This window comes from Phasianus colchicus, chromosome 15 (genome assembly GCF_987193195.1).
Source record: "Phasianus colchicus chromosome 15, bPhaCol1.hap1.1, whole genome shotgun sequence".
Lineage (NCBI taxonomy): Eukaryota > Metazoa > Chordata > Aves > Galliformes > Phasianidae > Phasianus > Phasianus colchicus.
In genome coordinates this window covers 2,367,317-2,391,471 of record NC_143450.1, presented here as the reverse complement: position 1 = coordinate 2,391,471, position 24,155 = coordinate 2,367,317, and the positions used below count along the sequence as shown (strand labels likewise).

Genomic DNA, 24,155 nt, shown 5'->3' with positions numbered 1-24,155 from the left:
TTGGGTTGAGGATGGGGATGGGAGGTGGGGATGGGATGGGGTTGGGAATGGGGACAGGGAAGGGAGGTGGGGATGGGGATAGGAATGAGAGGTGGGGATGGAGTTGGGGATGGGAGGTGGGGATGAAGACGGAGATGGGAGGTGGGGATGAAGATGGGGATGGGAATGGGATAGGGAACTGTCTGTTCTGCCTTGCTCTCTGGAGCACAAAGACATCCCCTCCCCAGCAGCCCACTGTAAACACTGCACAGCGCTGACCATTAGCAATGCATTAAGGCAAAGCCAATATCAGTGTTTTTCCCTTCCCCCTGCATCCAAAGTCCTGACCCCAGCATTTCTCCAGCCAGGTTTATTCTGGGAGCAGACAAATCAATAAAGAAAATCCTCCCTTACAGTGCTGTGGGTTGGCTCTGGGATGCAAGCACAAAGCAGTCAGTACAGAGGGGGATGGGATGGGAATTCATTGCTGCCGAGCTGCAGAGAGCAGGCGCAGAGCAGAGAAGGGAGCAGGGCCCCCCTGGGATGCTGGAGGCAGAGAGCAGATGGAAATGGGGGGATGTGAGAGGGAGGATGTGAGCAGGGAGGGAAGACAGAGCGTGAGCAGCTCTCCTCTAGCAGCCCTGCACAATGAGCTCCAACACAGCACAATCCCAGTGGGAAATGTCTTTGCTCAAACTCTCTGCATGCACAGGGGCTGAGCTCAGCTCTCTCGTGCGAGGGGCTTTAGCTGCCTCACAGAGATGCTCTCCTGGGAGGCTGCAGAACACCATGGTGCCTTAAAGGCCCCAGGCAGAGCCCATTCTCCTTCCATTCACAGTCTGAAGGAATAAAGGCAAACCCTGAGCAGAAACATCAGGCTGATCTTCCTGCATCCTTTCCCCAGGTCAGCTCCATGCATGCTCCCACTGATGCCTTGGCTGGATACAAAGTCATTGAAATACAGTGTTTGTTGTGTCCCCTTGAAGAGGTTGGAAGTGTTAAGCAATCAAAGCTTGAGAAGTTACAGCTGCTCTGTTGGGACAGGAGGAGGAAAAAAAAAAAACACAGCCAGCTTGGAAACAACAGGCTGGCGGGCTGGGAACAGGCTGGTGGGGGGGAATGCACTCAGGCAAAGCTGCAGTTAGAGACCCAGGCTGGTGGGCTTCATTATGATCCTCTGTACTGTTGTGCTTCAGCTTTGGGGCGGCTTGGGTGCATCCCCCAGTGCTCAGGGAGCATCCCTGCTGCTCGGAGGCTTTGTGCTGGAGGGGCACCCAGCACTGCTCCCAGGATCTCATTGGCAGTCCCAGCACAGCCTTCCAGGAGTGCAGTTCCCAGCGTGCCGGTTGGTCAGGGTGAGAGCAAAGGGCTGTTCCTAGGTAACATTGGCATTAGGGATGAAAAGGAGAGGGAACAGGGACAATGGAGGTTTATAAATGGGTACCGAGAGGCTCTTGCCAAGCAGGGCACTCCAGCTCTCCTTGCTGTAAAGGTTGTGCTCAGCCTCTGCCAGCAGCCAGCCATTGCTCAAAAAAGCCCCCAGGCCCCTGAAGCCACACGGTGAGGAGGAAAATGAGAATTGGGCAAAAATAACCCCTTCCTGGCTCCAACTTTCCCCATACGGAGAGGGGACAGGAGGTCAGGGAGCACTTGCTGCCGCAGCTGCTGCCAGCACTTTTGGGACACCCAATATAGCAGGGCTGACGGCCACTCCCTGTCTACAGGCTCCCCTGCTGCCTCACAGCACCCCTACACATTCTTGCTGAAATCCAAAGTATTTTGAGGACAGAGTGCCTCCCATGCTGCCCCTCAGTGTCTGGTTTCTTGGAGCATCCTCTGCTCCTCGGTCTGTCCCAGCAGCTGCCTCTACAAACCATTGCGTTTCCACATTTCCCAGGCTCCCTGTTCCAAGGGCAAAGAAGCTGTGGGGTTTGAAATGAAGGGCAAGCCATGTGAAGAGTAAGGATGCAGGCAGGGCACCATCAGCCCCTTCCAGAACCTGGGAGCAGAGAGCATCAGAATGGCTCAGCCTCCCAGGGGTGATAAGCATGGAACAATTCACTGAGTTAGGGGCATCCTCCCACCCATTGCTCAATCAGGGCAAGCAGATGGCATTAAGGATCGTGTAAACGACCACAAAACATTATCCAAGGGTTGGCAGCACAAGGTTGAATGGGCAATTAGCACTGCTCCTCGTCAAAGCCTGCACCAATCAGCACTATTAGTTTAACAGCGAGAGCAGCAGAGCAGGGAGAAGGGGAGACAGATGGAAACAGAGATCTGATGGGAAAGAAAAAGAGTCTGAGGGCTCCTGGTGCAATGGAGATGGAGAGAAGGAGTGCAGGCTGAATCCCCAGCACCAGTGCCTCAGTCCCCATCCATCACTGCCATGGACAAGGAAATGATGGGCTGCTTCTCATCGCACTGCTGCAAGGAAAGCCATCCCCAGCCCTCTATTAGAGGTGTAATGCAGACCTCCAGAGGGCTCGGGGTGCCACAGAAGTGTGGGTTGGGGGAGATGTACCAAAACAGAGCCAGGAGCTAAGTGGAAACCAATATCTGAGTTGGAAGGGACCTGCCCATCTCCAGGTCCAGGCAGCAGCCAGGAAATCAGCCTTATTTGTGAGCAAGGAAACCGGATCTGGAGGCCCTGCAGGCTATTTTTTTTACAGAGCAGAACCCCATTTTTGCATTGTTTCCTTCCCTGATGTGTAAACAGCCCCATTGCCCAATGCCTCATCCCCGCAGCTGTGGCTCAGCACTGCCGATGTCAGTGGAGGGCTGCAGCCCTTTCCAAGAAAGCAACATCATAGCACATCCCTCCCCCCCCTCCCCCAGATTCCTTCTCTCCCACGAGCTCAAAGGAAACATGCAAAGCATTTTACCCAGTGTTTTATGGCTGTGCTGCTGCTCCTATTTTTAAACCGAGGGGGAAAAGGCTCGGAGGTATTTATAAATAAAGGCTTTAGGAAAACCAGGCTCATTATCCAGAGCTCTGCGTGGAGTGGTAATTGTGCTTCTCTCACACAAAGCCATGGAACACCCCTCCCTGCCTGCTGCTTTCACAGGAGGCAGCCATAAAGCAGAGCAAACCAAGGACACGTGGGAATGGCCCCAAACAAATGCCAGCTACTGTGACCCAAAACCTAGTGCTCTCACACTGCCCAGGGGCACACATATCTTTGGGCATGAGATTTGTTGGGGTCTCTCTCTTAAGACCTACAGGACTGTTCAAAGAGCATCCCTATTTCCACCTCACTGTGTGGACACAAGGAAGCTTTTCTCCACAGCAGCCTCGAGCTTTGAGCATCAGCTTCTGGCTGCTCACAGACACAGGACCTTGCAGTAAGTGGGACTGCAGCAGGCATTCACTACACTCCTGGTATTGCTTGTCCCTGGCCACAAGCAGATCTTCCAAGCTTTCTACCTCCACGCCTTACAGCAAGTCAGGGCACAGCAGATATTTCATGTACTGCAGCCTTCTGAGATCACATAGCTTGTAATACATCTCAAGTTCAGCTTTTCATTCAGCACAGCCTCACCACCAGGCAGATAACGCTGTGCAGTACACAGATAATATGGTTTGGATGAAAGAGATAGCCCTGTCTACACTTGGAATGATGCTGATGGATCTCTGGTATCTCCTCTGCCCGAATCCTGCCTGTCCTGGGCCCCTCACTATATTGAGTTCATGGAGCATATCCAGAGAAGGGCAGCAAAGATGCAAAGGGTCTGGAGCACAAATCTTATGGGGAGTGGCTGAGGGAACTGGGATGGTTTGGTCTGGAGAAGAGGAGGCTCAGGGGAGACCTCATCATTCTCTACATTCTCCCAGGTCACAGTGACAGGACAAGAGGTGATGGCATTAAGTTGTGCCAGCACAGGTTCAGGAGGTGTCCAAGAAAAGGGTAGATGTGGCACTGAGGGATGTGTTTAGTGGGCACAGTGGGGATGGGCTGATTCTATTCTATGATTCCCCCTCCCCTGAAAGGTAACTTCATCAGCATCTGCTCAAGAAGTCCTTCTGAAGCCTCTCCAGTGTACCACAGACATCAATATCACACATGATCTATGGCACACAGCTGAGATGGCCATGGTTTCCCCATGCTGTAGTTTCCCTGCATGCAGTAGAGACTGACCATTTGCCGAGGCCAGGATCATGGCTTGAAGCATCTCCGTGTCAAACTGGTTGCTGGGCCAGGCTCCACCTTCCTCTCCATTCTGGGAGCTGTGGGAATAGAAAACAAAAGGAAAGAAATGGCGTGTTACTCCAGCTGGGAGAAGAGGGGTGGGCTGGGGAAGGGATCTGCTGGAGAAGGCAGTGCTGCAGGAAAATCAAGCAGCTTACAGCAGGATGTGGGCAGTGCTGGCAGAGAGGAGGGTGAGGGCTTCAAATCCCTCTGTTAAGCAACACTCTGGAGTGTAAATACTGTCAGAAGTCTCCATCCCTCTCCAAGGCTTTTGAAGAGCAACCACCAATAACCAAAGTACTTGGGGCTGAGTGGTACTTCTAGGAAGACCTTCCTGATGCCTGCTGGTTGAGCCAGCTGGCACCTAATGACCTCAAATCCCTTTAGGTGCCTTCCCACAGCTGAATACCACAAACACACATTAAAAAAAAAAAAAAAAAAAAAAAAAAAGCAATTTTAGACCTGCAGAGATGCACACGCCCTTATATGACCAGGTTCCTTCTGAAGGCCACATGGGGCTGCTGCCCTTCCAAGTTATTTCAGGCTACAACTCCAGTTATTTCAGGCTACAGTTCCATTCTGTAGCTTCATTCATGGGAATGAAGGTGAGAAAATCCCACAGAGCCACAGGATTTGGGATCAGCAGGGAGGCAGCTGCCCATCACCGAAATCCTGCTCTGAAGGGAGTCCAAGAGCAGCCACCAAGAGCAGCGAGCGGAGGTGGGTGACCACGTGGGGCAGCTGCTGGGGGCTGAGCACATCAGTTCTGCCTGGGAAAGCTGTGGGGATGCCACCAGGCTTCCCTTCAGGAGGTTTTGCAGAGCAAAGTTACAATCAGCGCTCTGTGCGCCTTCAAACAAGCTCTGCATTGATGACCGCCAGGTGCCTGGCAGCTGTGTTCAACCACCCCTCGCTCGTGGCCACACTTTCCCATCAGAGAAGCCAGGGATGTGTTCCCACAGCCCTCCTTCCAGCAGAGAGACCTGAAAGTCCCACCAGATGCATGACCACAGCACACATCTACCATGCTGACCTGCTGCCTGGGTCCCTGCCCCAGCTACATCATCACCGTGCAAGTAGGAAAGTCCTGAATGCAAGGCATTCCCCTTCCTCCCTGTGCAAGTGTCCTATATGGAGAAATTTTAAACATGCAGATGCTTGTATAAGTGTGCTGAGAGCCCTGATCAGACCCCATGCAGCCCTACTTCATCATGGAGCAACACATCGTGGAGTAATGCCTTGAAGTTGTGCCAGAGGAGGTTCAGGTTGGATATTAGGAAGATCTTTTTCTCTGGTGTCTTTAGGAGAATCTTTTCTCATGGTGGTAATGCACCCAAATGGGCTGCTTGGGGAGGGGGGTTGGAGTCACCATCCCCACAGGTGCTCCAGAAACGTGTAAATGTGGCACTGAGGGATGTGGGCAGTGGGCACAGTGGGGATGGGTAAGGGCTGCAGCCTCACACCACCATTCTCACTCCCCCACTTTATCTGTGCAGGTGGCACTCAATCTCTGACATAGCAGAGGCTGCCTGCTAAGGCTCCAAATTGCCTGCCATCTGCTGCAACCCAGGGCATCCCATAACCTATTTATACCTTGCCACACGTGCAGTGGCATGGCTTCAAGACGGCTGGCAGTGAGGTCTGCCTGCCTCAATGGGTGGCAGTGTTCGAGGAGCAAGCACTGCTCCACGTCAGGGCTGGGAATAGAGCCTTGGGAGAGATCCTATAAAGGACTTAGCAACTTAAACCCCATTGCAAACCACAACCCACGTAGCCACCACTTAACCCCAGCAGCTCCCACTCTCTCGCTGGGTTCAGTGCTCCAGATGGGGTCCTACTGGTGCCAAATTGGGGAGAACCATCTCTTCTTCTGACCTGCAGGCTACAGCCCAGCCAGAACAACCCAGTCTGCAGATCCTCCTGTTTTACCCCATGCAGAGCCAGGTCCTTCCTGCAAGCTTACAGCACCCAGCACTCTCCAGTACTGCACAAAGCAGCACGCTGCTCCCCATGACGTCACACTGGAGAGCTATTTTAGAAATGCCAGGGTTGCAGAAACCCTATTGAGCTCATTTCTGTATGCAGGAAATTCAAGTGCCTGAATTACTTGCGAGCGCAATCATCCGGAATTCAGAGGCAGGGGAAACATGAATGCAGTAATCTAAAAGCATCCTAAAATAACTTCTCATAGTGAAAAGAAGAAAAAAAAAAAAAGAGGCACACAGCTGATGGGCAGAGCTGGCTGCCTGCCACGGCTATAGGACAGGGTTGTGAATGGCTGAGGCTGCACTGCCCGGAACAGGAGGTGGTTCCTATGGAAATGGGCTGCAAGGACTGGCAGCTTTTAATACAAATGGCATTTTCTCAATAGGCTTTTTATAAAAACCCATCCTGCAGAGGACAGAGTTGGTTTTTTTCTTTTTCTTCTTCTTTTTTTTTTTTTGTTTTTTTGTTTTCCTCCTGTTTTATTCTATTCCATGCTTCAAAGCTCAGAAAACAGCTGGATTTAGGTTTGGGGAATAATCTCAGCACTAAGGTTGGACGAAAAGAAACAAACCTGTGTTTGAGACAAAGAGGGACCGGACTCAGTGATGCTGCATCCGAGGGATCAGATGGGTACATGGGGCACCACCAAACCCAGCCAGGAGCGATGTGCAAAAGCTCACAATCCCAAAATGGAAGGCATGCCCTGCAGCCTCTGGTGGGGCTCTGCAGTGCCTCATTGCTCAGCAGCCTGAAGACATCAGCCCACGCAGCAGGGCGGGCCTTGCACCACTGACCCGCTATTTTCTGCCACCCCAGCCAACGCATCGTCCCTATTTCCACTTCCAGTACAGAAATATTCATTTCCTTGCAGGGTTTCTATGGAGACCGTTACCATGGCATCCAAATGCCTCACAAACATTTTTTTTTTTTTTTTTTAGCCTGGTGAATTTCCGAGATAAACTTGTTTTCCTCATCCTGCAGCTGGAAGTCTGATGTGTGCCATGCTTGTGCTGTGGGTGCCCAGGAGGACCCTGAGAATGTGGCCCTATGGCCCCAGGGGATGCCCAGCAGGGTGGTGGCCCCCTCAGCCTCCTCTCTTTTTTGGGCTTTTCCAGTCCTTCCAGCAGCACTGCTGCTCCCACCCACGGCTCCAAATCCCACCAGGTTCTGTGCATGGGGGGCACACAGCTGGGGTCCACCTCACCCTGGCCCCTTCTCCTTCCCTCCCATTCACCCCCAGCCCTCCCATTGCCTCACTGCCCCCTGGCAGGGGCAGCACCAGCCATAGCATTCTCCTCCCAACCTTCCGGGCCAAGCATTTTCTCCAATCCCTTTCCCCCAGCCCCATTCCCCAGCAGAACTGATGCTCTCAAGCTGACCCTTCCACCCGCCTCCCAATCCTCGCATCACTGTTTTTCCTCCTTCAGCTTCCTTCCATCCTCCTTCAGCCTCCTCCCACACCCAGCCCCAGCCAGAGGCAGCAGCAGCAATAAAGCCTCAGCCCCATGTGGTTTTGCGCTGGCAAAGTGACAAGAAGTGGGGAAAGTGACAGCCAGCCCACAGCCTCTTAAGGTGCACTCGGGACACAGCGGTGGCAGCTCAGCCATGCCCTGGCTGCAGCATTCTCCCACCCCATAGCCCCTCCCCCGGGCAACCCCATCACCCAAATCCGAGCCTCCCCCCAAAAATCAGAGCTAGATCAAAACTCGCTGTGATTTCCTTCCTTCTCCCTTAACAGAAGATGCTGCCTGCCCTTCCCCCACGCTCTCTGCATTCCCTGACTCTTCTGTAATGCAATTATAGGCACTGGGGAGGGCTTGGACAAGGCACAGATTTAAGATCCTGACTTTACAACAGATCGAACAGTTTAAGCAGGCAAAGCAAGAGGAGATCTGCAGCCTCCCAAAGCAATGGGGATGCTCCCCGAGCTGCTGAGATACTGCTCTGCATGGAGGGGGGTGGGTCAGAACAAAGGGACCCAATGTCTCTGCCACCCCCCCTACCCACTCCACAAACACACCAGGAAAGCTATTTTGAGACATTCTTTGGCAATGTGATTGCACCTCTGTGTCGATCCCTGCACCTCTGCAGCCGAGCATGGTGTGTGCTCAGCTGCACAGGAAGCAGATGGAGAGAGGAAAAAAATCAACTAATATGTGTCACACCTGCTGGACTCCCCCAAATAATGTTCCTATACATAATACCATGAGAATGCAACTCCTGATATGCTGCAGGCTGTTCACAATGAAAAACATATCCCCTGGCTGGGCTGGTTCCTTTCGCCATGCTCCACACCTTCTGGCATCATAGAATCATAGAATCATAGAAAGCCATGGGTTGAAAAGGACCACAATGATCATCTAATTTCAACCCCCTGCTGTGTGCAGGGTCACCAACCAGCAGACCAGGCTGCCCAGAGCCACATCCAGCCTGGCCTTGAATGCCTCCAGGGATGGGGCATCCACAGCCTCCTTGGGCAACCTGTTCCAGGAGCACCAACCCAGCACCAGGGGTCTCTTCCTCCTATCCCCACCTCAGCAGCATCAGGGACAGCAGCACCTGCTCAGAGCACAGCTCCAAGCAGCCTCATAGTGCTCCAAAGCAACATTTTCACTGTCACGTTCAATAGGGAATCACAGTCCTACCTAAAGCTGCAAGCCTTTGCATGGTCTGCAGTCCATCCTGCACCAAGACCTGCCTTGCAAACGTAATCGCCCAGCCCCTTCTGGGTTCGTTTGGCTGCCTGCAAGATGTTTAACACACAAAACACACACCTACGCTGGAGGTGCAAACTTCACACTGACAACCTCCAATACTCCACAGAGTGCAGCCCAGGACGTGGCACTAGCAGAGCTCAGCAGCTCGGAGCAGCTCCATGGGCTGTAGGAACCCCCATCCCAACCACCTATCAGGAGCTCCTGACTGCAGGCAGCCCTCAGCAGCACCCACGGTCTCTGCAAGCATCGGAGACCCAAAGCTCCTTGAGAGCTCTAAGGAATATTCTCAGGAAGTTCTTTTCAATCACCCAGCCCAGGCAGGCTGCCTTTAGTCCTGAAAGCTCAATTCTTGGGAAAAAAAAGAAACCAAGAACGAAGAAACCCTCCTGTCCCTCACAGCTCTCCCATTGGTGCTGCTGCTGCAGCATCTCCACAGCCAACATGCCCTGCTTGTTCCTCCCTCCCTGCATGGCTGGGGGTCAGATGAGGCAGCTGTGATGCTGTTTAATGGGTGAGTGAAGCAAACATCTCCACAGACTACATCCAGCACTGGAAACAAGTGGCACAGGGAAATTCAGGATCAGAGCTCTCTATCTTTTCAGAATTCGCTCCTCCCCATCCTGCAGTCAGCTGGGGGTCCTAGTGCTGCCTGCAACCTCTGTAACCCCCCCCCACCTTCCTGGCTTAGCCCACCTGGGCTATCCCCATCCTCCCATGATGGAAGGATTACCATGATGGAAGCATTCACAAGCTCTTCTCAGCTGGGACATCTCCTCCACCTCCTTCCCATCTATGAGCAGCCCCAGGGCTTTCCCCTCCTTTTATTTTTCCCCCCAGTGCTTTCTAGGTGGGAAATCCTTACCCAGTGCTTTGCTGAATACACTGCTGCAGCAGATCCCACCAAGGAGATGCTTGCCCTGCCGTGCTGCCATGGCCACACCATTCAGATTGCTCATCATTGTAATCCCCCCGCAGCTGCTGATCTGATTTGTTTGGGAATTGCATTTGCTGCTCGGTATTATTCTGTCTTCACTTATATTTGCCCAGAGACAGCATGAGTGGTTTGTTGTTGTTGTTTTTAGAAAACAAAATGCAAAGATTATTAAATAGATCCATTTATCCTCCTTTTTCTCCCAAACAAGATTGAGAACTGCTCTGCCCAGCTACAGCCCTAACCCCCCATCTCTAAAGTATGCTGTCTGAACTCTGCTTTCTGAGCATGTGCAACCAGAGCTCTCTTGTGTTTCAGATCACAAAGGAGCACGTTTGCTTCCTTGTCCCATATGGATGCACTCTGAATGCAGAGATGTGTGGATCGGAGATGGCCCTGCTTTGCTGAGCTCACCCTGAGCCCTGGCTGCTGGCAGCTGCTCAGAGGCAGCGTGGTTTGTTTTGGTGGCCAGGTCTCCCCAGCCTCCTGTTAGATGGGATAGTTCCCTGTCCTAACTCACAGGAACACAACACAGCAGAAATCACAGTATAGGATTGTAGCCTATGTTCCAGCTTAGGGTCAGTGCTGGGCTCCCACTGACACCCATTCAAACCTCAGCCTAAGCTGTCTTGCTTTCACTGCTATTTCATTTAGATTGGGCAAATACAGTTAAGAGCACATCCCTTTTCTTCCTGCTGGGAGATGCCTGTGCACGCTGAGCCCTGAGCAGAGCCCATGTCAGAGAAGGACACGTGTCAGCAGCAGGTGACACAGATGTACATGGGCTGACAGCAGGGACAGCCACAGGGCAGGGCTTGGGCAGCTCCAGCATAGCAGAAGGGGAGGGCACTCAGCAAGCAGAGAGAACAGCACAAGGGAAGCATGTGAAGAGCCCACACCATGGTTTTGGGTTAAGATCACTGTCCCATGACCTAAGGAAGGTCCCTGCCATATAGGTCTGTACTGTGCTGGTGCTGTGCCTTGAGTTCCAGCACTGTGCTGGAAAAGGGAACAATAGGGCTGCTCTGACAGGGCTCTTTTCCTCGCTTCTCACAGCAGAACCATCACAGGGGCTCTCGGGCACTTCTGCATTATCAGGGTGTTGCAGTTAATTGTCATTCGAAGCAGAGCGTGAATGATTGGAAAGATTTTTCCTGATTAAAAAAGTTCTCAGTGGTGGGGATTGAACGGAGCTCTGAGAACACTCTCCCAGCAACAGCTTTATTTAAAGCCCATGCCTGGCTCCTGGCAGCAATACTTTCAGCTTTACATCAAACCATCAGTCTATTTCACCTTTGTCAGCTAGGAGAACCTAATAAAAAACTCTAATTACTGCGACGCTCCTTACATCCATTAGCAGTCTCTTAGTTTCCCTTCCATGAAGCTGAATGATCCAAAAAGACTCAGACACAGTCAGTGCTGTGGGTGCCAAGTGCTGATCCCAGAACACAAGCTCTGATCCCCAAACCCAGGACCTGGTGGCCAAGAGGCCACCAAGTAACCACAAAGCATGGGGACACAGTGATTCTTCTCTCTGCAGGACCCAGCCAAGTGAGCACAGCATTCAAATGCCCTCCAGCAGGTGCTGCAAGCTGTTCCTGCAGGGATCACCCAGGAGGCAGCCTCATCCTCAATGACCTGTGGCTGGGGAGGTGGGCTCCCTGTTCAAGTCTTTTCTCACCCTGATGGTACTCGTGGAAGATGAAAAGCAAATGCTTCTCCTTTTTTTGACATTATGCACAAATGGGTGAAATCTCAGCCACGGTTTTGAAAGCTACACCTGACCTCAGGGGCCCTTTCTGTAAGTCTCCTGACTCCTGAGATCTAATTCTATTTCTCTTAGTCCCCCTCTGCCCAATTGCCCAGTGCCAGTGGGACGGCCTCTCACCCAAACAAAGCAACATATCACTTCCTAAGGAAAGCAGGACGAGCTCCAACCTCCCCAGAATTGGAGCTGGGTCCAGAGATCTCAGCCCCAGCCCAACTCCAGAACAGAAAGCACACGACACAGCACTCAGCGAGGGACCTGCTACTGCTGAGACCTATTGGATGGGCTGGGACACACTCCTCCAACGGGGCCTTTGGGGACAGCTACCACCCACACAATCTCTGGCTGCCATGGGGTGCTCATGGCAAAGCAGATAAAGGGACTCACAGCAGTCCCCAACGGCATCCAAGCAGGGGGAAGAACCACAATATTGCGCTCTGAACCTGCATAAATCTCAACCAAATGCTCAGAATCTGCTTTAGATAACAATGCCATGTGAAGCATATTCTCCAATCCTTTAACCCTTTCACAGCTCCATCACCCCCTTCAGTTACTAACTGTCCTACCTGAGCCACAGACACCAAAGCTATTTGCAAAGAGCTCTCACACCATCATCACACAGAGCTGGCACAGAAACACCCCTGGTTCTGGCTCTGTGGCAATTCTACCCGGAACAGGGAAACTTCATCCACAAAGCTTCCACCACCAGGACTTCCCACACAATATGTAAAGGAACAAAGCCTTCACCAGATACATAACAGAGAAAGGAGCACTCACCCACTTGTTCCAGGTCTCTGGGTCTGAGAAAAGCGCCAGTCCGGGTTAGGCTGAGCTTGCTGCAGAGGAAAATAGAAGAGAGTTTTAATACCTCCATTCTCACCTGCAAACCAATCCTGGATTATTTCAGCCTGGGATATCGGTGTATTCTTTCCAAGTGAAGCAGATCTATTAGAACAATAGAAAAAAGAAGCTCCCCCACCCCCACTCCTTCCTTGTCTTCTGAGTATTTCTGGACCAGCATGAATACCAAAAAGCGTGACAAAAACCATTGAGTGAATAATCTTCCAAAGCAGCTCAGGAAACCAGGCTGTGAAAGAAATGAAGCATGAAATAAACTGATAAGGGCATTGCTCCAGCAGGAGAGATGGCACTAAAGCAATGAGCTCGGGGATGGGGGGGTGGAGGTGGCACTGTTAATTGATACCGAGAAAGATGCTTTCAATGGGAAGTAAGGTGGTGACAGACTTTCCTAACCTGTCCTGTCCTTAGCAAGGCCTGCCTGAGCCTGTGCATCACATTTTGTATTTGAATGACTTTCCTAGACGCTGTGGTCACAGTGCATTACAATATTTTTCTGTTTGCAGAGGAAAGAATGAACATCCGACGGCAGAGAGGAAAGAAAGAAAAGCATTCTTTGTTCAGGAAGCACAGCAAACTTCAGAGCCAGCAGCACGCTTAGCAAACCTCGTGTTGCTTTCTGCCCCTGTCATTTCCCCATCAGACAATGGGCATTCTGTAGCCAAGGATGGATGCAGAGCAGGCTGTGTGCATCACGCCTTTGTGCACAGCATACATAGCTGAGCTGTCTGCAAGATGTACACTTCCGACTATCATAAGCTCTTAATTAACTCTGGAATGACGACACACCACCTGGGAAGGACAGCGTTTCTCCTGGTTACCTCAGGAAGGAGCAGCTCCTGGTCTGCACTACAGAACACCAGCTTTATAGGATTATTCTGCTTGTACTTGCAATTACTAAGGCGAAGGGAAACGGGTACAGCTGACCTAGATTTTTATTTAGCAGATGTGATTTGACTAATTTCGCCACAGCTTTGATGATTCTCATGAAGGAATACATTAGAATAAATTACTGAGTCCCCTTAGAATAAGAGCTCCACTCCACCCCTGCTGCATACAAATCACACCACTTGCACACTCACCCTCCAGATTGCAGATCCACGTAGCTTTGCACACACACTGGCACACGACTGCTCATCAAATAAGCCCATCCCAATCTATTTTTTCCAATCCCTATTGCAATTACCACTTTCAAATTTAGGGCAGGCATTTATGACACAAAGTGACTTTACTTTTTATATCCTGAAGTTAAAAAAGCTGCAGTTAAATGCAGCCACTTCCATCTGGGTTTGGATAGCCCAAGGCAAGTGGCTGAAGTTTTCACAGCACGCCACCACTCAGGTCTCTGTGAGCCCAAGGGCACGTAAGGTTACCAAGATCTTTGCAGAAATGCACTACTTTCAGCGCTGAACAGAGAATTCAGCCTCTTGCTCAAAACTATCAAGCTAGACAGCAGTCCTTTGCCATGGCACAATCAGGAATTAATAAAATCTGAGAGCCAAAGAGTGAAAAAAATCCCAACACATTCCTAAAACAGAGCAAAAGGAGCACCCAGGTGACCTGGCTTTGAGGTCTTCTCCTCATGACTCTCTTTCCATACAGCATAAAGGGGTAGAACAGAGACAAGAAGCTTAACACCCCAAACCCCATGCTCCCTCTGCAAGAATCACTTCAGAAAGTCCGAACGGGGCCAAGAAGAAGCTCACAGCTCCACAAATACGCAGGCTTTTGTTGTATGCTGATGGCCATCCTATTCCCCACCTCCACCCAGCACAGCCAACCCCCTTCCCTGCCACTTCCTGGGGGAGACCATCACAAACATCCCCCACAGCCACCTCATGCAGCAGCAGTGAGTACCCCCATCTCTTACCCCATCGCAGGGACTCGCTAAAGTGCTGGTCACCTGCTCGTAGGTAGCCACGGTCTCCGCAGTGCTAGAGTGGCTGAAGGGTTTTACAAAGAGGAAATCACTCTGCTCAGACATTGGGGAGAAACAGGAGGTGTAATTCTGAGCCTGGGAGCCCAGCCCTGCTCTGCCCACATCCAAGTATTTGATGAAGCCATCTGGCCTCAGCTGCCCATGGAAATGGGAGGTAGGCTTGCGGGCAGACCCCCGGCAGCAGCCCACGAGAGCCCAGCCAGCAGAGCCCATTCTGAGACAGCGCGCAACCGCCACGGCGAACACCACACACGACACGAGGGAAATGGACACCAAAGAGATGATGAGGTACAGCGTTAAGTTGTTGTCCTTGGGAGATGATTGAGGCAAGTCGGAGGACTTGGAAAAGTCCTGCACACCGTCTTCCTCTGGAGAAATGACAATCACCACCGAGGCCGAGAGGGACGGTGTCCCATTGTCCTGCACCAGGACCACCAGGCGGTGGGGAGACGGCGACTCGCCCAGAGCCGCTGCAACACGCACCTCCCCGGTGCGATGTTCCACCTGGAACGGCAGAGCCTCGGCCGTATCCTCCAGCTGATAGGACAGCCAGGCATTATGGCCGCTATCGGCATCCACAGCCACGATTTTGGTGACTAGATAGCCAGGTTCTACCAAGGGTGGGATGGTTTGGTGGAAGGCAGAACCTGTAGGGACGGACGGGTAGACAATGGTGGGGGCATTGTCGTTCTGATCCATGACAAAGACGTGGACAACTGCAGTGCTGCTCAGGGCAGGAGAGCCAGAGTCCTTCACCTCCACAGGCACCTGGAACACCTTGTCCTGCTCATAGTCCAGAGCCCTCACAGTGTAGATGGTGCCGTTGTCTGGGTCTATGCGGAAGTAGGTTGAGATGGGTATGTCCTGCATCCCATTATCCAGGATGGAGTAAGTCAGCTTGGCGTTACTACCTTCATCAGGATCAGATGCTGACACTGAAAAGACAGACGTTCCAGGGAGAGAGTTTTCCAGCACATGAGCTGTATCAAAAGGGGTGGAGAAGTTCGGTGCGTTATCATTCACGTCAGCGATTTGGAGATAGAAAGTTTTTTGTGTGGCCCTTGGTGGTGATCCTGAATCAGTAGCCCTCACAGTGATGTTGTACCCACTGGCCTTCTCCCGATCAAGGGGACCATTGGTGACCAGTGAGAAGTGCTCTTTGAAAGATGACACCAGCTTAAATGGGAGCTCTTTGGCTATCTGCAGACGGACATGCCCGTTGTCCCCAGAATCGCTGTCCTTTACACCAATGAGGGCAATCACTGTTCCTGGGGTTGCATCCTCCAGCACAGGGCTGGAGAGAGAAGTCAGCACAATCTCAGGGCTGTTATCATTGATATCAATTAATTCCACCCGCAGATGACAGTGTCCTTCCATGGCTGGGGATCCTTTGTCCCGGGCTCGAACTGCAATTTCATAAGCACTGGATTCCTCATAATCCAAAGGGGCTTTGGTTCTGATCTCCCCTGTCCGGGAATCTAAACCAAACAGCTTGGTGAATTTACCAGGTGCATTATTGCTAGTTTTGAAAGAATATTCCACGTCCCCATTGGGGCCTTCATCCAGGTCGGTGACATTCAGCTTGGTGACCAGAGTGCCCACTGGCACGTTCTCCTCCAGATGCACCTTGGATACAGGTGGATCACAAACAGGAGGGTTGTCGTTTGCATCCAGGACATGGATGGTGACCTTGGCAGTGCCAGATTTCACTGGATTCCCTCCGTCCAGTGCTGTTAGGGTTAGGTGATGAACAGCCAGTTTTTCTCTATCCAGCGCTTTTTTGAGAACGATCTCAGGCATTTTGACCCCATCTCCTCTTACGTTGATACTCAGACCAAAATGCTCACTGGGGCTGAGCTCATAGGTAGAGATGGAGTTGGAGCCCATATCTGGGTCTTCTGCCACCTCCAACGGCAGCCGAGTCCCGGGGTTGGCCACCTCTGTGATCTCCAAGACCACCTCCGGCTTGGGAAACTGCGGCGCGTTGTCGTTCACGTCGAGGACGTCCACCTCGACACGGTGGAGTTGGAGGGGGTTCTCCATGACGAGCTGGAGGTGCAGAGAGCAGGCGGGGCTCTGCCCGCACAATGCCTCACGGTCCAGCCTCCTGTCGAGGAGCAGCACACCTGCTGCCAGGTCCACCTGGAAGTGCTGCTGCTCAGACTCGCTCACCAGGCGCAGGTTGCGGGCTGCCAGGCTCCGCACCTCTACCCCCAAATCCTTGGCCACGTCGCCCACCGGAGTGCCCGGCTCCCGGTCCTCGGGTACGGAGTAACGGAGCTGGGCGCTGCCGGGCGGCTGCAGGCTGGAGAAGGCTGCGAGTAGCAGCGGGAGCTGCCACGGTGAAGCCCGGCCCCTCGGCATGCCGAGCCGGCTGTGTGAGCGGAGAGGAAGCGGCTCCCAGCACGCTCCCCCCGCCGCCCGCCCCGGAGCCGCCGCCGCCGAAACGGAGAGCCCCGCGCCCCGATCCGAGCGCGCCGCGCCGGGACGAAGCTGCCGCCAGAGCCACGGGAACGGGAACGGGACTGGGAGGGAAGAAAGAAGGAAGGAAGGGACGGAGGGAAGGGACGGAGGGGCAGCCCGGCCGAGCGGCTCCCCGGCACACCGAAAGCGCACAAAGTCGGCGAGCGGAGGGGATGGACCGAGTGACAATTCTACGTCTCTCAACAGCCCCCTCCTCCTCCTCCTCCTCCTCCTCCTCCTCCTCCTCCCTCCTCTCTCCCTCCTCCACCGCCTTCCTCAAAATACGCACGGCGCAGCCCCCCCTCCTCCCGCAGCCGCCACTCCGCCCCCGCAGCGCCGGGCGGGCGCCGGGGATCCCCGACACCGGGAACTGGGGACTCCCGGCGGCGGGCGGGCTCCGACCGGCACCCCCTCCCCGAAGGCGGCCGGGGACCGGGACCGCCCGCTCCCGAGCTCACCTCGCTGGGCGCCGACGGTTTCGCACCGGCTGTGCCCACGGAGGGTTTCACAAACATGAATTCGCTGATGTCAGAGACGGGTGAAAAGCAGGAGCGGTAGCGCGGGGCTGGGGGAGCCGTGGCCGTCACCTGGACGCCCATCACCGTGTCCCCTTGCTTGGGCTCATAGTGCAAATGCCCAAAGATGTGGCTGGGCGGGGGCTGAAGCGTGTCCACGCTCTTCACACTGCAGCCCTGGACAGCAGGCGCAGAGCCCCGCCGTAAGCACCGCACACCCAGCACTGCCAGTCCCACCAGCGAGACGCTGGAGATGAGCACCAGTGAAGCAATCAGATAAATGGTGATGGTGGGCAAGCCCCCACCATCTGCAGCCTGAGCCTCGGAGCCTAGCAGGGCCTCAGGGCCCCTGTCCTCCACCAACACGACCAGCGTGACGGCTGTGGAAAGCGGTGGCTCCCCGGCATCCCGCACCACCACCACCAGTTCATGTGCAGAAGCATCCGTCTCCTGCAGGGCCCGGGTGGTGCGGATCTCCCCAGAGCGTAGGGCCACGCTGAAAAGTCCTGGCTCAGTGGCTTCCATGAGGTGGTAGGAGAGCCAGGCGTTGCGCCCCGAGTCCGCGTCTATGGCCACCACCTTGGTGATGAGAGCAAGAGGGGCGGTGGAGGGGGAGATGCGTAACTGGGTGGCGGAATCCTCCCCAGCCCTGGGAAAATGCACCCGCGGGGCATTGTCGTTTTGGTCTGCAATAAACACGTGAACCAGCGTCCTGTTCCTCAGGGCTGGAGAGCCACCGTCAGAGACCTCTACATGGAACTGGAGATAGGTGGTTTGCTCATAGTCAAAGGGGAGTTTGGCGGAGATCTGGCCACTTGTAGGGTGTATGGAGAGGTAGCGAGCCGGATCCAGGCCTGGCTCTGTCCCACCAGCTTGCAGGATGGAGTAGGAGAGGCGGGAGTTCTGCTCCGAGTCTGGGTCGACAGCAGAGACAGTAACCAGCACGCTGCCCACCGGGTTGTTTTCTGCCACCAGCACCTCATAGGATGCTTGCTCAAACTGGGGTGCGTTGTCATTGACATCCACCAGGGTGATGGGCAGGATGGTGTGGCGGGAGAGAGGAGGGCTGCCCAGATCTGAGGCTGAGATGGTGACATTGTAGTAGGCAACGTGCTCCCGGTCCAAGCGGGTTCTGGTGAGCAGCGAGTACTGGTGCTCGTAGTCTTTGCGCAGCTGGAAGGGAAGGTCTGGAGACACGTGACATTGGACCTTGCCCTGGTCCCCTGAATCCCTGTCCTTGACGTGTATGACGGCCACCACCGTGCCTGGCAGCGCATCCTCACTCAGGGAGCTGGAGAAGGAGGTCAGAATGACCTCGGGAGCATTGTCATTCACATCAGTGACCTCCACCACCACACTGCAGTGCTCCTCCATCGTGGGTGACCCCATGTCCTTGGCCTCCACTTCAATCTCGTACACCGTCGCCTCCTCGAAGTCCAAGTTGCCCTGCACACGGATCTCTCCAGTTTGCTCATCGATGGCAAAGATCTGGCGTAAGGCATCCGAGTTGTGGCTGCTGAGAGAGTAACGGATGTCCCCATTGGGCCCTTCATCCACATCGGTGGCATTTAGCTTCACTACAAGGGTGCCAAGTGGCGAGTTCTCCACCAACCGAGCTCCATAAGATGGTCTGTCAAAGACTGGGTGGTTGTCATTGGCATCAAGAACCTGAATAGTGATGTGTGTCTTGCTGGACTTGGGGGGAGAGCCCCCATCCTCAGCAGTCAGGACGAGGTGGTGGAAGGCTCTGTGTTCTCGGTCCAAGGCCCTCTCCAGCACCAACTCAGGGAACTTCCCACCATCCGTGCGTGCCTTCACATTGAGGTTGAAGTTCTCGTTGGCACTCAGGTGATAGGTCTGAAGGGTGTTGGTGCCCACATCGGGGTCCTGGGCAGGCTGGATGGGGAAGCGGGCACCCAAGGATGCCAGCTCATAGATGCGCAAGGACACCTCGTCACTGGGGAACTCCGGGGAGTTATCATTGATATCCAGGATCTCCACCTCGATGCGGTAAAACTCCACTGGGTTCTCGATGGCAAGTTTCAGGTGGAGGAAGCAGCGGGGATTCTGCCCGCAGAGCTGCTCCCGGTCAATCCGCTCGCTCACCATTATCACCCCGGTGTTCACATTGACGGAGAAGTACTGGGAATCCGAATCGGACAGTACCTGCAGATTGGCCGCCGCCAGTTTCCCCACATCGGTGCCCAGGTCCTTCGCAATATTGCCCACGAAGGCGCCCCGAGTGAGCTCCTCCGGGATGCTGTAGCGAATCTGGGCAGAGGAGCTATGCAGGAACAAGCAGAAGGAGAAGACACGCGGCAGCCCCAGGGACCAGCCCGCCTTTCCTGCCCTCAGCATCCTTGCCGGCGCCCGGGGAGCGATGCCCTCGGAGGAGGCCGCCCGCGCTGCGGGGCCGCGCTCAGCGCTCACCGCTCCCATTCATTGTTTGGGGCGGCCGCGGCTCGACGGGGGGGGCGCGGCGCAGCCGCCCCTCCATTGGCTCCGTGTGCCGCGCGGCTCATCCAATCGCCGTTCTCCTTCTCAGGACAGCAACACCGGCACCAATCGCGGCGCTCAATGGTTGCGGCGCGGCGCGAACCTGCCGCGCTGCCCCGAGCGACGGTGGGTCCGCGCAGCCCCCTCCCCCAACCCCCCACCCCAAACTCCCCACGTCGGGCCGGGAGGACAAAGGCGGCTGACCCGCCCCTCAGCGCCCCGCGGGGGAGGAGCCGGGGGTCGGCACCGTGCGGCCCCAGCCCGGCCCCGCCTTCCCTCGGCGCTCACCTGGCCGGCGTCCCGCAGGGTACCGGCGGCGGAGAGGAAAGCCCCGCGTTCCCTCGGGAGGGTGCCGGGGGGCGGGCAGGGACGCAGGAAGGTGAAGTCGCTGTGGTCGGAGTCGGGAGAGAAGCAGGTGCTGTAACACTGGGACTGGGCGTCGGTGGGCCGCAGGGTGACCTCCATGTACTTAAGGGTGCCGTCGGAGCAGAGCTGCAGCTTGGGGCTGGAGTGATTGAAGAAGTCCCGGGACGGCGATTCGGCAGCCCAGCAGCAGCGGGGAGAAGCGGTAGCACGGCCTCGGCGCCGCAGGCACCAGGCAGCAAGGAGGGTGACGGTAGCAAGTGCCACCGTGCTGACAGCTGCCAGTGCAATGATCAGGTAGAGAGTCAGGTCCGGCTTCTCGTTGGTACCAGCCAGGAAATCCCGGGGCTTGTAGCTCTCCTCCAAGGTCTCCTCCTCCAGGGCCACGCTGATGGTGACGGTGGTGGAGAGTGGTGGGTCACCGTTGTCTGCCACCAGAATGAGGAGCTGCTGCACTGCCACATCGGTGTCCCGCAGGACACGGGCCGTCCTCACCTCCCCGGTGTACTGTGACACATGGAACAAGGAGGGCTCGGTGGACTCGGGCAGCAGGCGGTATGACAGCCAGGCATTGTACCCAGCATCTGCATCCACTGCTGTCACCTTGGTCACCAGGTAGCCCGGTGGAGCAGACAGCGGGACCCTCTCCGGTGTGAGGACATCACCATTACCAGCAGGGTGCAGGATGGTAGGGGAGTGGTCGTTCTGGTCCAGCACAAAAATGTAGACAGTGACATTGGCATGGAGCGGGGGAGACCCCGAATCCCGCACAGCCACTGAGATCGGTAGAACCTGCAGCAGCTCAAAGTCAAAGGTGCGCTGAGCATACAGGTTGCCATTGTTGGGGTTGATGTGGACGTAGGAAGAAGCAGGAGCACCCTGCACGTGGCCCTCTACGGAATAAACAAGAAGGGAATTGTCTCCATCATCGGGGTCTGAAGCTGAGACGGTGCAGAGCAAGGAGCCCGGCGGGCTGTTCTCTGGGAGGAAAGCATCATAGGAGGGCTGCAGGAAGCGTGGTGGGTTGTCATTCACATCGGATACATTGAGGAGCAGCGTGAGACTCGTGGTGAGAGCAGGGGACCCGCCATCCTGGGCGATCAGCTGCACCACGTACTGCGAGGTGGTCTCCCTATCCAGACTCTGCCGGGTGACCAGTGAGAAGTGGTTCTGCAAGGACTTGACAGCGAACGGCACACTGGGGGAGATTTCCAAGCTCACATCCCCATTGGCCCCCGAATCTCGGTCCCTCACGTTGAAGAGTCCCACGACAGTCTCTGGTGGGGTGTCTTCAGGCACTGGATTCAGCAGGGAGGTGAGCAGAACCTCTGGCGGGTTGTCATTGGCATCCTCCACCTCCACCTGCAGCACGCTGTGCCCCTCCATCTCGGGCACACCCCTATCACGGGCCCGCACGTGGATCTCATAGAAAGGCGATTCCTCAAAGTCCAGCTCCCCGCTCACCCGCACCTCACCGCTGTGGGGGTCCAGAGCAAAGAGCCGCCGGACAGCCTCGGAGGTGTGCACCCCAAAAGAGTACTGCGTTTCCCCATTGGGGCCCTCATCGGGATCTGACGCGTTGAGCTGGAGGAGCAGAGCTCCCACAGGTGTGTTTTCTGGGATTTGCACCTTGTAAGCGGCACGGTCAAAGGCGGGTGCATTGTCATTGATGTCCAGCACCTGCACCGTTATCTGTGCTGTGCCCGAGCGGGCCGGGCTGCCCCCATCCACGGCTGTCAGCACCAGCTGCAGTTCTGGCTGCTCTTCCCGGTCCAAGGCGCGCTCCAGCACCAGCTCCGGGAAGAGTTTGCCATCCTGCAGCTGCTTGACGTCCAGAGAGAAGTGGGAGTTGGGGTTCAGCCGGTAGGAACCCACGGCATTGGTGCCCACATCGGGGTCCTGCGCGCTCTCCAAGGGGAAGCGCGTGGCTACAGCGGCGGACTCTGCGATGCGCAGGCTGCGGCGGGCTGTGGGGAAGCTGGGGGAGTTGTCGTTCAGATCCAGGATTTCCACTTCGAGGCGGAAGAGCTGCAGGGGGTTCTCTGCCACCACCTGCACTGACAGCACGCAGCTGGAGGCGGCTCCGCACAGGCGCTCCCGGTCCAGCCGCTCGCTCACCACCAGGACACCGCTGTCCAGGCGCACGGCGAAGTGCTGCCGGCTCTCCTCCGAGCCCAGGCGCAGCCTGCGGCCCGCCAGCTGCTCCACCTTCAAGCCCAGGTCCTGGGCCACGTTCCCCACCGCGGTCCCCACCTCCGACTCCTCGAGCACCGAGTAGCGGATCTGCCCAGAGACCCAGCCCCAGCCGCAGAGCGAAAACAAACTCAGTACTTGCCATTTCCAGGCGGGTCGCTGGAGGCTGACGCTCTCCATGTCCGCACGCATCTGGCCCAGGACCGGACCCGGGACACAGCCGGCCTTGCGGAGCCGCTAAAAATCCCCGGCTCTCTGTTCCCCAGCTCGGGAAGCAGCTCCGGGGCTGTAGGAGGCTGCAGCTCGGCTGCCAGCATCCGAGCGGAGGGGGTGGGCTGGGGGAGGGGAGCTGAATCACAGCCCCAGCGCGGTGGGGGTGGGGGGAGAGCAGATCCCCCGCTTCAGATCAGCACCCAATTGGCCGAGAGCTCTGTCCTCGTGCACCCAATGGGGGACCTGGGGGGCTGTGGGAAGTGGGGGCCCACCACCCGCGGGCCCAGCCTGACTCACTTGCTCCCGCAGCTCGCTTCCCGTTCTCTGGGAAACTGCACGTCCTGGAAGCCGGCGAGGTACAAACCCTCCCTGTTCACTCCCGCTCCCACAATGGTGGCTTCACATCGTGCCCACACACAAAGGGCAGCTTTAACGAGCACGGGCCCAAAGGGCTTTTTATGCCTTATGAAAAAGTGCTTGTTTAAGGACCAAGGTGCCAGGGCTGCCCTCCCATATCCTATCTCCCCCCTTAGTTAATGCTGTGCCCATCTGATGCCCACACCTCAGGACCGACACTGTGGAGCTGCCACTGGTGCCACCATCAGCCTGGAAGGCCCACACCAAGAGCTGCCAACGCTGTGGGTGCCATGGGGAGGGCTTCCTGAGCCACCAGAGCCAGCAGCCAACTGTTTGCCATGGCCACCTGGCTGGGCACCTCATCCCCACCTGGCACAGGTGAAGCTCAGCAGCACCCAAGGCTGTGCCAGCTGTGAGCCCACAGGTCAGAACAAGACCACAGCATCGGGCATTACACAGGGAAGGATGCCTAGGAGATGCACACCTTGCAGCAGGCACAGCTTTGCAGAAGTCTCAGCCTTATTGGGGGGTGCACTCGGGGCACATAGACCTCCCTATGTGCCCCCAGGCCCTGGTGAGGGGGGCGGGAGGGGGGAAGCTTCGGCCCTGCCGGTCCCCTCCGTCCGGGTACCCCGGGGACCTCAGGGACGGGGTAGAGGATGGAGACAGTGCCCGGAATCGCCGCCGTCAAGGAAGGCTCGGATCGGATCGGCCGCGGTCCCCTCCTCAGCCCCTCCCGGCCCATTTCCAGCGCTACGGGCGGCACCGCTCTGCTGCCAATCAATCCGAGACTGCGCTGTCCCGGCTCGTGATTGGTGCAGATCTCCGCCCACGTCCCGCCTACTACCCGCTCCGAGAGGGGGGAAGCGCTCTTAAAGGGCCAGGTCACGAAAACGCCTGGCGGGTGGATTCCCTGGCTGTAGCCCGGTGGGTCTTAATGCGCCCTGGGGGCTTCCGACGGTGCTACTCGCCGTGACCCGGTCTCTGCGATGTGTCGCAGCAGCGTCACAGGGATACGGACAGTGCCACACGGGGCCCTGTTCCTACAGAAACGGGTCCGATGAAGCCCCCAACCTTACGAGAGAATTTGCTCATAGATGTCCAGGTGGTGGGAGCAAGCAGCAAGCATCTGGCATGGGGGATCTGTCAGGGTCTGGGATGGGGGCACAGAGGGGTCACAGCGGGGC

The 24,155-nt window shown here is 55.8% G+C and overlaps 1 protein-coding gene across 9 annotated transcripts in view; it reads right to left on the bottom strand.

The window, feature by feature from the left end:
* The window catches only part of LOC116231941 (protocadherin gamma-C5-like), a 63,198-nt gene that overhangs the window by 1,900 nt on the left and 37,143 nt on the right, over window positions 1–24,155 (bottom strand). For 6 of the 9 annotated variants that reach the window (XM_090150926.1, XM_090150927.1, XM_090150929.1 and 3 more), the window contains exons 2-3: window positions 12,349–12,407; window positions 4,119–4,207 (exon numbers count right to left, since the gene is read on the bottom strand). In XM_090150926.1, coding sequence (XP_090007052.1) covers window positions 4,119–4,207; window positions 12,349–12,407 — 148 coding nt within the window. Of the gene's footprint in view, window positions 1–4,118; window positions 4,208–12,348; window positions 12,408–12,825; window positions 12,880–17,289; window positions 20,080–20,130; window positions 22,895–24,155 lie in introns of those variants that run through there. The other 3 variants (XM_031597952.2, XM_090150925.1, XM_090150932.1) reach the window with 3 other exon arrangements.